Source organism: Polyodon spathula, chromosome 14 (assembly GCF_017654505.1).
Source record: "Polyodon spathula isolate WHYD16114869_AA chromosome 14, ASM1765450v1, whole genome shotgun sequence".
Lineage (NCBI taxonomy): Eukaryota > Metazoa > Chordata > Actinopteri > Acipenseriformes > Polyodontidae > Polyodon > Polyodon spathula.
In genome coordinates this window covers 36,030,482-36,044,285 of record NC_054547.1, presented here as the reverse complement: position 1 = coordinate 36,044,285, position 13,804 = coordinate 36,030,482, and the positions used below count along the sequence as shown (strand labels likewise).

The 13,804-nt window shown below is 39.5% G+C and overlaps 1 protein-coding gene across 10 annotated transcripts in view; it reads right to left on the bottom strand.

Moving 5' to 3' along the window:
- The window catches only part of LOC121326771 (dedicator of cytokinesis protein 10-like), an 87,998-nt gene that overhangs the window by 61,311 nt on the left and 12,883 nt on the right, over nucleotides 1–13,804 (bottom strand). For 6 of the 10 annotated variants that reach the window (XM_041270243.1, XM_041270249.1, XM_041270244.1 and 3 more), the window contains exon 1: nucleotides 3,017–3,220. The exons of 1 other annotated variant lie outside the window; for it this stretch is intronic. In XM_041270243.1, coding sequence (XP_041126177.1) covers nucleotides 3,017–3,178 — 162 coding nt within the window. In that variant the 5' untranslated portion in view covers nucleotides 3,179–3,220. Of the gene's footprint in view, nucleotides 1–3,016; nucleotides 3,222–13,804 lie in introns of those variants that run through there. 3 more of the 10 variants (XM_041270250.1, XM_041270251.1, XM_041270252.1) reach the window with 1 other exon arrangement.

Genomic DNA, 13,804 nt, shown 5'->3' with positions numbered 1-13,804 from the left:
TAATGAAAGTAGCGTGTGTGTACCCCAATTGAGTTCAAAAGATGTGATGATATGTGTTGAGGTAGCCTTGTAAATGGCTCGTCAGCGAGAAATGACCATTTATGTTAACCAGCTATTATTGTGTCTATTATGTTGACTGTGTCAGTTTTTTCCAGCTGCCAGCAGTTGTTCGTTGGAGAAGGTGTCATTGGCTAACTTAACCATCTTCTTAAGAATATGCAACTTCAGATGACCTTACTACTTGATCCCACTTCCTCTGCTAATCCTTATGAACTAACAGCGTATAGGAGATTTGTGAATTTAGTCCCTCAAGTGCACAGAATGTGCACTATAAAACAGACAGATCATTCAAGCAGAATAAAATCCCTGAGTATTGAACTCTGCCAGGTGGAATGACATGGCAACAAATGGTTCCACAGTAACGTGCCGGCAAAGCCTTACATCATCATTTTGGACAATACAATTATTTGTCATGACAGTGACTATGTGCTTCTCTGTAAAAAGCTGTATTTGTCTGAAAGCACATGTCGTTCTAATCTCTGTATCACCTCATTTCTTCAAGAGATCAAATTAAAAAGCTTCTCCTCAGAGAAGTTGTCCAGAGATTTATTGTAACCATTGTCGATGTCTCTTATCAATCTTTATTCTTTCTATTTGAACTTTAAGATCCATATTGTATCTGACTGTAGCTGTCATTCCCACTGCTCCATGTGATGAGAAAACAGAGGGCAATGGTTTTGTTGAGCATTACTTAAACGTGCATTTTAGTTCTGCACTAACAGTTCTATTGCTGTACTGGTATAGTTAAACTGAACATAGGTGTCTGAAAGTTTGAGGAAAGTGTATTATTTGCATAGAATTAACCTACTTTTTACATCAACTAAGATGCTGCTTCATCATTTCAAACTGCAGAACAAACCAAGGGTGTTAACAGAACATGTAACAAAATATACTGCTACAGCAATACAATACAACACTGTCAGGTAACCCTAACCTCTCCAATCAGCAAATCTCATTCTAATGGAGCGGCAATGGGATGAACTAAACCAGCACGTGTCTGGGCACAGTAACCACAACTTGCAACCCTGCACACTTTTGAGTTTTTGCAAGGCGAACAGTCTTTGTTATCGCAACAGCCTTCCTTTGTAGCCTTCTTGTCTAAACAGTCAATTGCTGTTGCATTGGCACAGGGTTTGCAACGTTCACCTAAAATAATGCAACATACAGGTGCTTCATGATCAGCCTATCGGACACACTCCTCTCAGTGCAGTTGCAGGTTAACATGCCAAGCACATTTTTTTTTAATTTAAGGAAAGAGAAAAAAAAAAAAAAACATGATGTTTTTGTTTCTTTGTCAAGGCAATGAAAGGGACTTGGTACATCACGTATATCACTATATCGCTGCTCAGGAATTCCACAGAATTGCACACGCATCCCGTGAAAAGGAAGTGCTGTTTCTTTAACTGGAAGGAATAGAGCAAGCAGCAAAGCACTACTATAAAATAACTGTCCAGATACAGCCTAGGGGGACATTTGCCAAGTCAGGACTTTCAGAGGGACATTAGCTCTTGTCAATTTTCCAGTAGGAAAGAAAAATACCTTTCACAGAAAGGAAGCTTTTAAAAGTAATAATAATAACAACAATAATAATAATAATAATAATAATAATAATAATAATAATAATAATAATAATAATAATAATAATAATGTATATAGCACCTTTCATTGCAAGTGATCCCAAGGCTCTGCAGGACCCAAATCAAAACAAACAAAAAAAAAAAACCCAAAGCCATCCCGCCCAAAGCCATGACCTCATCCCTAGACACTGAGGCAATAAGCCAAAAGGACAAAAGCCAGAACAACCCCCCTGCCGTGGGTCGTTTAAACGTTGGCACAACGTAGAGGCCAGTCTTGTTTAATCTGAGCTGGCACCCAGTGGGACATGAGGAGTAAAGAACTGAGCAAGGTTAGAAGGGGTAAGAACCAGGTAAGGCACAATAGTAAGCAGCAAAAGCTTAAATGTAATACAGAATGTGACTGACAGCCAACGAAGCTGAGTGAGCAAGGGAGTAATATACTCAGAGCGCTTAGTACCAAGGCTTGATGTTGGGCTCCGGTAGTCAGATATATGATCTGCTTTAATATGATCACTGCAGGCATAAAGGCTCCGGTCTCATCAATCGTGATCTCTTTAAAACCCTGCGCGTACTTTGCAGACACCATCAGCAACATTAATTCAGTTACTTGTCAATCAATACAAACTCAATTTTTCTATACACATGCAGCAAACATTAAAATATTCCGTCGACCGTCCAATTAAAAGACAGCGGTTGTACTGCACAGCAGAGACCATTTCCCTGGTATTCAGCAATGCTTTGCAGCAAAATGTCACATATCTGGCTGCACCTGGAATCTACCCTGCAGATTTAAGCTCCAGTTTCTAATGACCTGAATACAGACATTCATTTTTCCTTAGAGCTACAATGCAGCCCAGTCTTACAGCCAGACACAGCGCACCACAACACCATTGCATCTATAGTCATAAGTCTGTTTACAAATTTACACACGTTTCAACTGCTCTGCTTCTTCAACGTGGCAACAGCTCTCAAAAAAGGCAACACATGAAGCTTTGTACGGACTCATCACTGGATTGAATGTACTGCTACCGATCTGGGTCTGCAGAAGCTTTAGATTCAAAAATAAAACTGAACAAAAAAAATTATTGAATGCATGCACATAAATCCATGAGAAATTATATAATTACACAACAGCTGACTTTTCCATAAGGGCAGATTAACGGCAGAATGTTTCCATGGGAAGTCTGACTAGCAGTCTGGCACATATTCCTGGACTGCATATGCACCACATGTTACATACTTGCAATGAAAAATAAAAAAGAAGAAGAAAAAAAGAAAACATATCTTGAGATGTATAACAGGCAATGAAATGCAACGCATCAATGAGAACAGCAACAATCTTGCTGATCCCTGCAATTGCGAATAATTTATTTATTTACCATAATTATGATGGTCGCGGGTCTGCTCATTCCATCGCAGTCATCAAGTGGCAAGAATTCAAGTGACAATTGCTCCTGGCGCCTTGTGCAGATATGTGCACAGTTCCTCTGTACCACAGAACGAAAGGACTGAAGCAGAACAATGCTGGCAGCACAGCCCATATCTGCATCCTGAAGCTTACAGAATTCTTTCTATCTTTATGCTACTATTTTGTAAAAGACAGTGAATCCTTGTCTCTGAAAACTGCCTACATTGCAGCTGCAGGCAGCTGGATCTCCAATCAGTGTGTGGAATCTCGGTCAGCTGACAAAAGAAAAGGGAAAACACACACACACACACACACACACACACACACACACACACACACACACACACACACACACACACACACACACACACACTCCACCGCTCGGATGCAGGATATAATCATGTAAAAAAATATACTGGAGGATTAGACACATTCTTGTTAGCTCAACTCAGAGGGAACTCATTTCTGTTATTTGTCTAAAATGATCAAGCTAATAGATTTAGTAAACTATGTTTAATGTTTGTAGCCTAGAAATGCTGTTTGGATCCGATCAGTTTGTAAAACACGGGTTCTTTAAATTGCACCTCTCTATCTTTGCTCACTGGTTAGGGCAGCAGTCTGGACGTACTAAGGCATGACAGGTCCAGGATACAAAATAATATGGATATTTTTTTTTTTTTTTGGAAGATAAGACAAGAAGCCGTATTCATAACTCTGTTTGATCAGTTCTCAACAACACAACCCCTTGGGAAAGCTGGCCTCACATAAACGATCTAGTACAGCACACATGTGTAATATATATTGAATGTAGTACACATATTATGCTTTATGTTGTTTTTAATATATCAATTAATATTAATTAATATTAATCAATGCTTTTTTAACAATAGTTTTGTCATTTTTTATGAAATTTGCTCCTTATGATTCTCAGTAAAACTTATTCAGTATGCTAGAACCAGAACACATGGAAAGAGGAGAGCCCCTTTTTAAACCCATTGCATGATCTGTTGCGATGCCCCTCTTGAATGTGGTGGCATTTACACACTGACTCTCTCCGCAGGCATCGTTAACCTTTTGTTCCTCCGAGCCTAACATTACAGTATCACTTATCAGGCATGCAGCAATGCCTCGTTATGTGATGAGGTTAAACATTCCCCTCAAAGGACTTTTATTTTCCCCTCAAACACATACAGTAAAAGGGCATTGTGCAAGCCGGTGAAGAATCCTCTCACAGTTTTGAGAATAACTAGAACTCTGTTGGATGTTGCTAATATGGTGGATGAGAAATCAGAGCCAAATAGTTGATGTAGGTACAGGATTGTGGCAAACTGGTTAGCAGTGTGCAGGTGTAGGAGTGACAGACAACGATAATCCAGATGCAAGTGTATTTTATTTTTCAATCTAAAATCTAATGACAATATTTAAATAATAATGAATGGTAGTACACAAGGCTGTGTACTACTCAGTTTAACCCTGAGGTTCAGTCCCGAAACAATAAACACAGTCTTTATAACACCCACAATATACAAACACGGTCACCAGCTCAAAATGAGTGCTGTAGTGCTCGTGGTGCAAATACAATTTATCGTGAAACACAGCGCAGTGTTGTCTGGGTTTTGTGCTGGCCTGTAGCAACAGGTCCGGATTGTTTTAAAAAGTACAATTAGACAAAAACAAACAAAACACTCACAATTTCACAATACAGTACTCCTTCCAGTTAGAGTTAACCATAACAAAGGAACAGATCACTTCGATACGTCCCCTTACATACGGTCAATCATGATCCTTTGGTTAACGATTGCAACCGCTCCTCCAATCCGCGGCTGACACATCGTTTCCCTTCAGGGTTGATGATTTAGTGTACCGTAGCTTCGCCCCCTTTCTAGATGGCTGACTTCCGCCTAATCCTGGGAATGAATTGTCTGGCCATCCAGTCCAGGGCTCTCTGTTCTCTTTACACAGCGCCCTCATAGGTCAGGAGGGAGATGTATCACCAAGAATCATTCTGTCTCTGTCACAAGGATACAGCGGAAAAAGAAAACAAAACAAATCTGCCACTCAGCTTACCTAAACCTGTACCGCACATAACTCACTGGGTCAGCAGGCCTCATGTTCTGCTGTATTTAATTTAGGTTCAGGGTAGGTTCAAGAAAAAAACTGGGAAATATAACACAATTGTTTAAAACAAATGGTATAAGCTGTAATTGGGCATTATTTCAAAGCATTTACTTCCTGTCTTTAATTAACGTGAGAAAAAATGGAAAACAAACAGTTTGAGCATTTAAGTGACCTTGGATTGTATTAAGTTGATTGGCTACAGATTGTGCAACAGCTGCTTTTCCACTTGTGAAAACACAGGAGTAAATGCTTTAGAAATCTGGCCAAGTGATTCCATTAGGTTAGATAAGGTGATTGTTAATAAACTGATACTTTCATTAACGTTCAATCCTAACTGTGCCGTTACTGACTGGTGTATACCACTATATGCACCAGAAGAGGTTGGTCACTGACCACAGAGCTGCTGATAATGCCTGCAGCTCCACCTCTCCATATGGTACGAGTAATGCCTAAGGACACCATCACCCCTGTGCAAACCGCTATGGCGTAAACTGCAGGTTGAACTATAGAAAGGATTCTTGACACAAGCACTGATGTTACTCATACATAAACACAGGCTACTTCTAAAGGTTGAGTTATTTGGTCCTGAAGACTTGATTACACTTAATTACACACTGTGCGTAATGCTATATTAGGGCCTTCAAGCTGTTTCTTTCCTTTCACTAGCAGAATGCTATTATTCCAGAACTGAGAAACAGACAAGATCATTTAAAACAAGTTCTGATACACTGCCAATTTTCACATCCTGCTTGCTTTTATTACAGGGTGATCTTATTGGAAATGATTAAAATGTGTTTTATACGCCAGCAGAGAGACACTGTGAATCAGACAGCACAGGAGAAAAGAAGGCATTGGAGCTGCAATTGGGCTCTAACATAGATGGACGTTAAATAATGCATCGGTTAATATGCAACCTTAAACTTGCATTGGAAATATACGAAAATGGAACCCAAATAAAGCAGCGATCTGTTTTGAAAGATTTATTGAGATAATAAATGTGGGCAATGTTTCTAGATGATGTTACTGTAGTTTCAATTTTTTACTGTACTGGAAATTCAAATTGAGTGATGAAGATAAAGTAAAAGTAATTATCCATGGCTGATTAAGCAGGGTGTGGGCTCATCCCTTTTATAAAAAAAACAGTTAATCCTTTTGCTTTGCTTGGTATAATCTTCCCATAGATTGCTGGGGATTAGCATGAGAATCCTATATCTCTAACCAATCTTCTCAAAATGATAACTTTTTATATTAAGTGTCTCTAATTACTTTGTATTTGCATAGTAGTTACTTAGTAAATATATGCATACTTACACATAATTATAAAATTATTATGCATCGTTGCAATGTACAAATCTTTTTGCACGATATAACCCTAACCGTAACTGATCCTAACTCTAAGGCTGATCCTATCCCTAACCCTTTTGTTTTTTTTGTTTTGTTTTGTTTTTTTAATTAGTTGTTGCCAATTATTTTTTATTTTACTGGATGCGTCACTCAGGAGCCCCATCCCTAACCCTTTTCTGATACAATTGTGTACTTACATATATCATGCAGAAAGATTTACACATTAAGTACACAGTAACTAAGTAACTACTATGTAAATGCACATTAATTTGAGACACTTGATGTAAAGTGTTACCCACAAAACATACACAACACAGCAGATTTACTGGATTATTGTACATGGAAACTACTGACCTTGTGCAACTCAGCTCCCATATTGCCCATGGGTGAGCCCATATTTCTATATCCGACTAAGTCCCTGCAAGCAAATAATCTTTATTTACAGCCCCTTTGTTGTATCAACAGTAAGTGTTCAAAGAACTAACTGTGCTTTCCTTTATATTTTCCCCATCAATGGTCCTGTTGTCTTGTGCCCACACGTTGCCACACTAGTGCAGAGTAATCATTTTTGCCCGGCCAACTCAGACGGTCGTGTGCTTGTAATGTGGGCCAATAAAATGTACGTGTTATGGTAATAGCATTCTAAAATGTAACGACAGGGTACCAGAGAGCAAGGAGAAGAGACAGCAACCACGGGACAGATGCTGCTACAGACATCGAGTGGTGAGCAGATTAGCAGCAATATTTTAATCAGGCTTGGTCACGTCTTGCATGAGAAACTATGTCAAAGACTAATGGCAGATTATAATGTTTTTAGGAGCGCTAAATGCAGCTAATGTGCTCTGAGGAATACCACTTGTATTCAATGGGAAAAGCAAGTTAAATTTCGTCATTCCGAGTGCAAAAAACATGTGATCTCTTTGTCAAGTACGTTAGGACTAGACAGTATCACTGCACATGTTTCTATTGAAACAAGCTTGTTTTTAATAGAATTAACCTCTTGCAGTTGTAATGGAACTTCTAAGCATCGAATCCCTATTCTGTTAACTGAGGATTTTTTTATTATTTTTTTTTGCAGATATTAGAATCAAAATCAGGAACAATGGAAGAAAACACAAGGATTACATTTTCGAGCAGCACTGCTTATTTTACAAATGTTTTCAAAGTAACATATTAGTTGTATTTGGAACTGAAGTTGTTCAGTGGTGGAGAATTGCATACCATTTTAAGAGACAGATGTGACTTATATTTTAAAATATAGAATACTGCACTGAACAGTTTCCCCTTCTTTCCACTCTCAGTATGGTCTCTCACTATCTATCATTTCTTGTATTTATAAAATCACTGGCACTCAGACACTTTTTCTTTGTTCCCATTAGAAAAACAATTTGGCAACCACTAACAAACATGCAGCAGCAATGGTAACCTTTTATGGATTTTGATAAGAAACTATCGAATGCTATTATTCTATATTCACAGCAATACCTATACCTAGTGGAACTGCTTCTCAGAGAGGATTGTGCAAAAAAATAAACGGAAAGTTAAAAGCTGAAACCAACAGTGACATTTTTTCAATATTCCTATCGAAAAGAAGAACACATTGCACGATAAATATCTCATAGGCAGACAAGGAGTCCTAGATATTTTATTATGGCTGGCTTTGTTTTTAACAACAGGGCTCTCGTGAGGAGAACTGAGCAAGTGATCAGTGAATATCAGGGTTAACACTCTAAATGATACAAGGTTTCATCAAGTGCTGCAAGATCCTAGAAAATAACCCTTTTAGCACAGTTGTGCTAAAGGGTTATGTGCCATGCAAAAAGCCTAGTAATTTCAGAATACTGGATTAAAAAGATTCATTCACAGACGGTGCAAACATTCAGTTGATGCTCCATGTTATGACATTCCCTGACCCCTTTGTGGGTCTTTTGGCCACAATGAACCGTACACTAACACATAGTGCTGTGAAAGGGAACCAGTGATAACACAAAAAAAGACCCCGCCAGCTCAGAAGAATGTATTTTCAGCACACGTGCCAGGAGATCAAACTGACTGGCACTTGACTGCCATGTAGCTGGCGAGGGAGTCAGTCAGGAGGCATAACATTAAACACTACAGCCGGAGCACAGCAAAGAGCAGAGAAGCTTGAGCTTTCGGGAGCTGGGCTGATTCTATTTGGTGAAGAAAAAGGAAACCCATTTGAAAACATTGCTCCTCTAATTACTCAAGGACTGTGACAGAACAGTACGTTGCAAGACTATGCAGTGCCTCCTCTGCAATTAACACTTATATAAACCGCAGTCCTTTCTCATGAAAGAACTCCCTACTCTCACTATAAAAACACTCCCCAGTGGGAACATGTTTTTGTCTGAAAGAAGAAAGTGAAACGGTTATTTATGGTTGCATGTAAAATGTTTAAAGATACCACATTCTGTGTGATCTCCTATTTCTGAGAAAAACACCAATCGCAGGATGTAGAAGCTGTTACATAAAAAGCATACCAAATTACTCTGTTTTTGAAGCAGAATAAGCAACATCAACTCATAAATGTCAACCACTGATAATGTAATAATTGAATTATTTAGCATTCCTGAGTATATGGTCTGTTTTAATCAAATCTAAGACCACTAATTTGTTCATTCCACTTTTGTGGGGATACATAAACCAGGAAAGGTAAACACATAAAAAAAAAAAATTAAAAACACGCGAAAGTTAGTATATTAACTAATTAAGAAGTGCCATTAAGACCTGTTGAACTAATTACCCAGCTTCTTCCAGTTTAATAACCCAGTGACCATGCAAAAAGCATTTCCTCTCTGGAAGGGTAATCTCCATTAACCTGATTTAGAGGCATACAGAAGTCTTTAGCTCAAATTGATTTATAATGGCCTGGTAATAGCTTCACAGATTAGAGAACGCAGCCACACATCCAACTGAATGTGCCCCTGTGGATTATTGGTCAGGTTTAGAATGTGTTCTTAAGCACTAGAGGTTTTTTGTTTTTTTGTTTTTTTAACTTCAATAGAGCCCTCTGTTTTAGTTCAATAAATGATTAAATTAATGCCTAGAAAAGAAAAACACTTGTGGACATGTGCGGCTAAAAACTTTGCATTTGGCACCACCTAGTGTTGAGCACAGAAATGGTATAAATGATCAGGTGTTGTCTTTGTGTTGCTGCGTTGCATTGTGGTCTAGGTGATAATTCCAGATTGACTCTATATGGGTTGAAACTGTCATTATTTAAGTGTCCTTAACCCAGGAGGAAGAGTTATGGGGAGATTATTTTCTGTATATTAGTGTGTGTGTGTGTGTGTGTGTGTGTGTGTGTGTGTGTGTGTGTGTGTGTGTGTGTGTGTGTGTGTGTGTGTGTGTTTGTGTGTGTGTGAGTGTGTGAATGAGTGTGTGTGTGTGTGTGTGTGTGTTTGCGTATATGTCTGTGTGTGTGTGTGAGTTTGTGTTTGTGTGTGTGTGCGCGTATATGTGTGTGTGTGTGTGTGTGTGTGTGTTTGTGTGTGTGTGTGTGTGTGTGAGTGTGTGTGTGTGTGTGTGTGTGAGTGCGTGTGTGTGTGTGAGTGTGTGAGTGTGTGTGTGTGTGTGTGTGTGTGTGTGTGTGTGTGTGTGTGTGTGTGTGTGTGTGTGTGTGTGTGTGTGTGTGTGTGTGTGTGTGTGTGTGTGTGTGTGTGTGTGTGTGTGTGTGTGTGTGTGTGTGTGTGTGTGTGTGTGTGAGTGTGTGTGAGTGTGTGTGTGTGTGTGTGTGTGTGTGTGTGTGTGTGTGTGTGTGTGTGTGTGTGTGTGTGTGTGTGTGTGTGTGTGTGTGTGTGTGTGTGTGTGTGTGTGTGTGTGAGTGTGTGTGTGTGTGTGTGTGTGTGTGTGTGTGTGTGTGTGTGTGTGTGTGTGTGTGTGTGAGTGTGTGAGTGTGTGAGTGTGTGTGTGTGAGTGTGAGTGTGTGTGTGTGTGTGTGTGTGTGTGTGTGCGTATATGTGTGTGTGTGAGTGTGTGAATGAGTGTGTGTGTGTGTGTGTGTGTGTGGTGTGTGTGTGTGTGTGTGTGTGCGTATATGTGTGTGTGTGTGTGTGTGTGAGTTTGTGTTTGTGTGTGTGTGTGTGAGTATGGAGAGAGGGGCGTATTTCTGAGATGGGGTGATTTTTTTATAACAGGGGATTATATCGATAAGCTGAGGAATGATGTCAACAGTTTCCATTCTGACTACTTTTTCCTTTTTTTTTAAGCTGCTTTCACGGAAAACTAGTAAGAGTGAAACTGTGATTAAACAATAAAGTGCTTACAACAAAAAAGAAGGTTTCAGAAACCTATCGCTAGGCAAATACTGTGGTAGTGAATAAATCCAATATATTGCACTTGTAAGACCTCATCTTGAATATTGTGTGCAGTTCTGGTCACCTCGCTATAAAAAAGATATTGCTGCTCTAGAAAGAGTGCAAAGAAGAGCGACCAGAATTATTCCGGGCTTAAAAGGCATGTCATATGCAGACAGGCTAAAAGAATTGAATCTGTTCAGTCTTGAACAAAGAGGACTACGTGGCGACCTAATTCAAGCATTCAAAATTCTAAAAGGTGTTGACAGTGTCGACCCAAGGGACTTTTTCAGCCTGAAAAAAGAAACAAGGACCAGGGGTCACAAATGGAGTTTAGAAAAAGGGGCATTCAGAACAGAAAATAGGAGACACTTTTTTACACAGAGAATTGTGAGGGTCTGGAATCAACTCCCCAGTAATGTTGTTGAAGCTGACACCCTGGGATCCTTCAAGAAGCTGCTTGATGAGATTTTGGGATCAATAAGCTACTAACAACCAAACGAGCAAGATGGGCCGAATGGCCTCCTCTCGTTTGTAAACTTTCTTATGTTCTTATGTTCTTATTTGTGAACTCAAGAGTAAGCAGCATTGGTTCTTTAGCCAGCATGTTTTCAATAGTGGGCACTGTCTACGTATGCTACAGTATACTGTTTGATGTAGTTCACTAGGTGGCACACTCCACTGCAAACTGGTATCTGTTTCCTTGCAAGAACAATTCAAGAAAACAAACAGACTGGCTTATAACATGTTCTACTTTTTAAAAATGCTGCCATTCTGAATACATAAGTAAAAGCAGATCCCAAATGAGAACTGGAGCCAGACCACAGAACTCTGTGACTAACAGACTAACTTTGAGGGGAGTGCAGTCTGCCAAGGAAACAAAAGCACTGCTATCACTTCAGCATGTTCATTGCAGCTGAAGAGTCTGTAACCTGTGTCAATCTATAGGCTACTCCTCATAAGTGTTAGTTCTTATACAGTATTCTGGGATATTTGTTTAGAGGGTGCGCCCATAAAGTAAAAGCTTACATAGCTATTTATTCAGCAATTAAAATGTTTTCATTAGACTCTGATACCTTACAAACCGCATGCTCTAGAAATATATAACAGATTCACGGAGTACATTATCTTCCATGATCTGCGTCTTCCCTCTGTCTCCTGTGTATTTAACGCTAGCCAATATGACAGTATGTCTGTGGAACGCACTACTTGCTAGCAACACAGAGTGGGCTACAGTTAACGGGATAGCATGCACATATTCATTATTGACATTCTATATATTTTTTTTAATCACAACGGCTGTTTCTGGAAAGATTCTCTGAAGCAGGGCATCTGGAGTGAGGTTGTTTACGAAATTACCACGAGGGGGTGTACATCTGTAATTTCTTCGTCTGTGGCAACTGTGAGTTAGTGGAAAATATCAATCCGAAAGCAGACCATTTGTAGGCCTGGCATAAAGTTCATGCACTGTATATCCACACATGCTGTGGCTTATCTAGCCAAGGTAGAGTGCTGAATTTTGAAACTGTGATGGAACAATTTAGGGGGGATATAATACTAAAACTGACCATTGGGGGCAGCGCTGAACCCTATATGAATAAATAAAACAGTTTACACCATCGAGTTGGAAAATTAATTTTGTAAATGCTAACGAATATGCCAAAACCAATGTAAAATTGAATAATTTACAAACAAAACAATAATACTGCAGGAGGTATAGCACAAAGCCCCAAAGATGGCATGTTGCAGCACTGACATATTACAGTAAATCAGACCAACTGCCAACACGCTTCTGAAACAATGATTTACCACAGGCTAATTCTGACGTCAATGCACGACAAAGAACTGAGGCTCTCAACCCACATCAGACACTTTCTGCGTTAACTTGCTTGATTTTATTTTAAAGCAGTTTTTTGTGTTTTACATTTGAAATGTAAAGTTTGAAGGTCAGCCCACTGCTGCAGCACACTTAACGACCAGGAGGGACAAAGGTCAACAGCTACTATACAAGCCCTTCGCCTCTTTCTTCCTGCTGAGCTTAAGAAGCTGTGAACCTGCAAAGTCGATGTAGGGCTCTCTGTGAGCCCCTCCGGCGAAATTATCAGCTTGTCTCAGGCATTCTATAACAGCATTGCATGAAGTGGCAAATGCAATACCTCAAGGGAGCAGTTTTAGGTCTCCCTCTTAGTGGTTGAAATATTTTGACCTACTTTACTGTCCGGTATCTGACTTTTTGAAGTGCTTTCCCAGCCTGTACTGGCATTCTGAGGTCAAGAAAAAATACCCTCCCACAGATGTACAGAGACACTGCACAAATGTGCACGTGTGCATACAGCTGTCTATAAGTACACTGGAAAGTGTGTGGAAGCATGTTCGAGCCAGTGAGAGACACAGTGAGAGGGAGAGAGAGAGTTCTTCCTTTAGATCCCTAATCTAAGATTCAAGATCATCCTTGCTCTTCACTGACAACTTCTATGAATCAGAGGTTAATCGCTGCAGGCTACCCTACAGTTTCCACACTTTGCCAAGAATGTGTTGGGCCCTTCATGGTCGTCTTCTTTGCAAAAAACAGTGATCCTCTTGTCTTGCAGTCACCAGTAAACTAGCAGAGACCGTACCAGCCTGAACTGTGACGATCAGAGGCAATGCAGGAGTACATTAACATCTGAATAGTAGGGCAATATAATAATAGACAAGAATCCACAAGAAAGAGCAAAACAAGTGCTTGGTAAAGCATATCTTATTTTACTGTTTAATAATTGAACACAGACAAAAACTTTTTTAAAAAGGATAACACAGTATGTATCCTTTTGCTCAGAACATTTATATTTTAATAGGATACCTCCACCTGGTGACTGTACTGATTACTGTACCTCAGTTCCTCACAGACTGTCCTGTTGGATTTTCTAGGTACAAATGGTCTCAAATAATGTTACCCCATTAAGATGCTCTTTAGAGCTTGGAAGAAGACATTCTCTGAT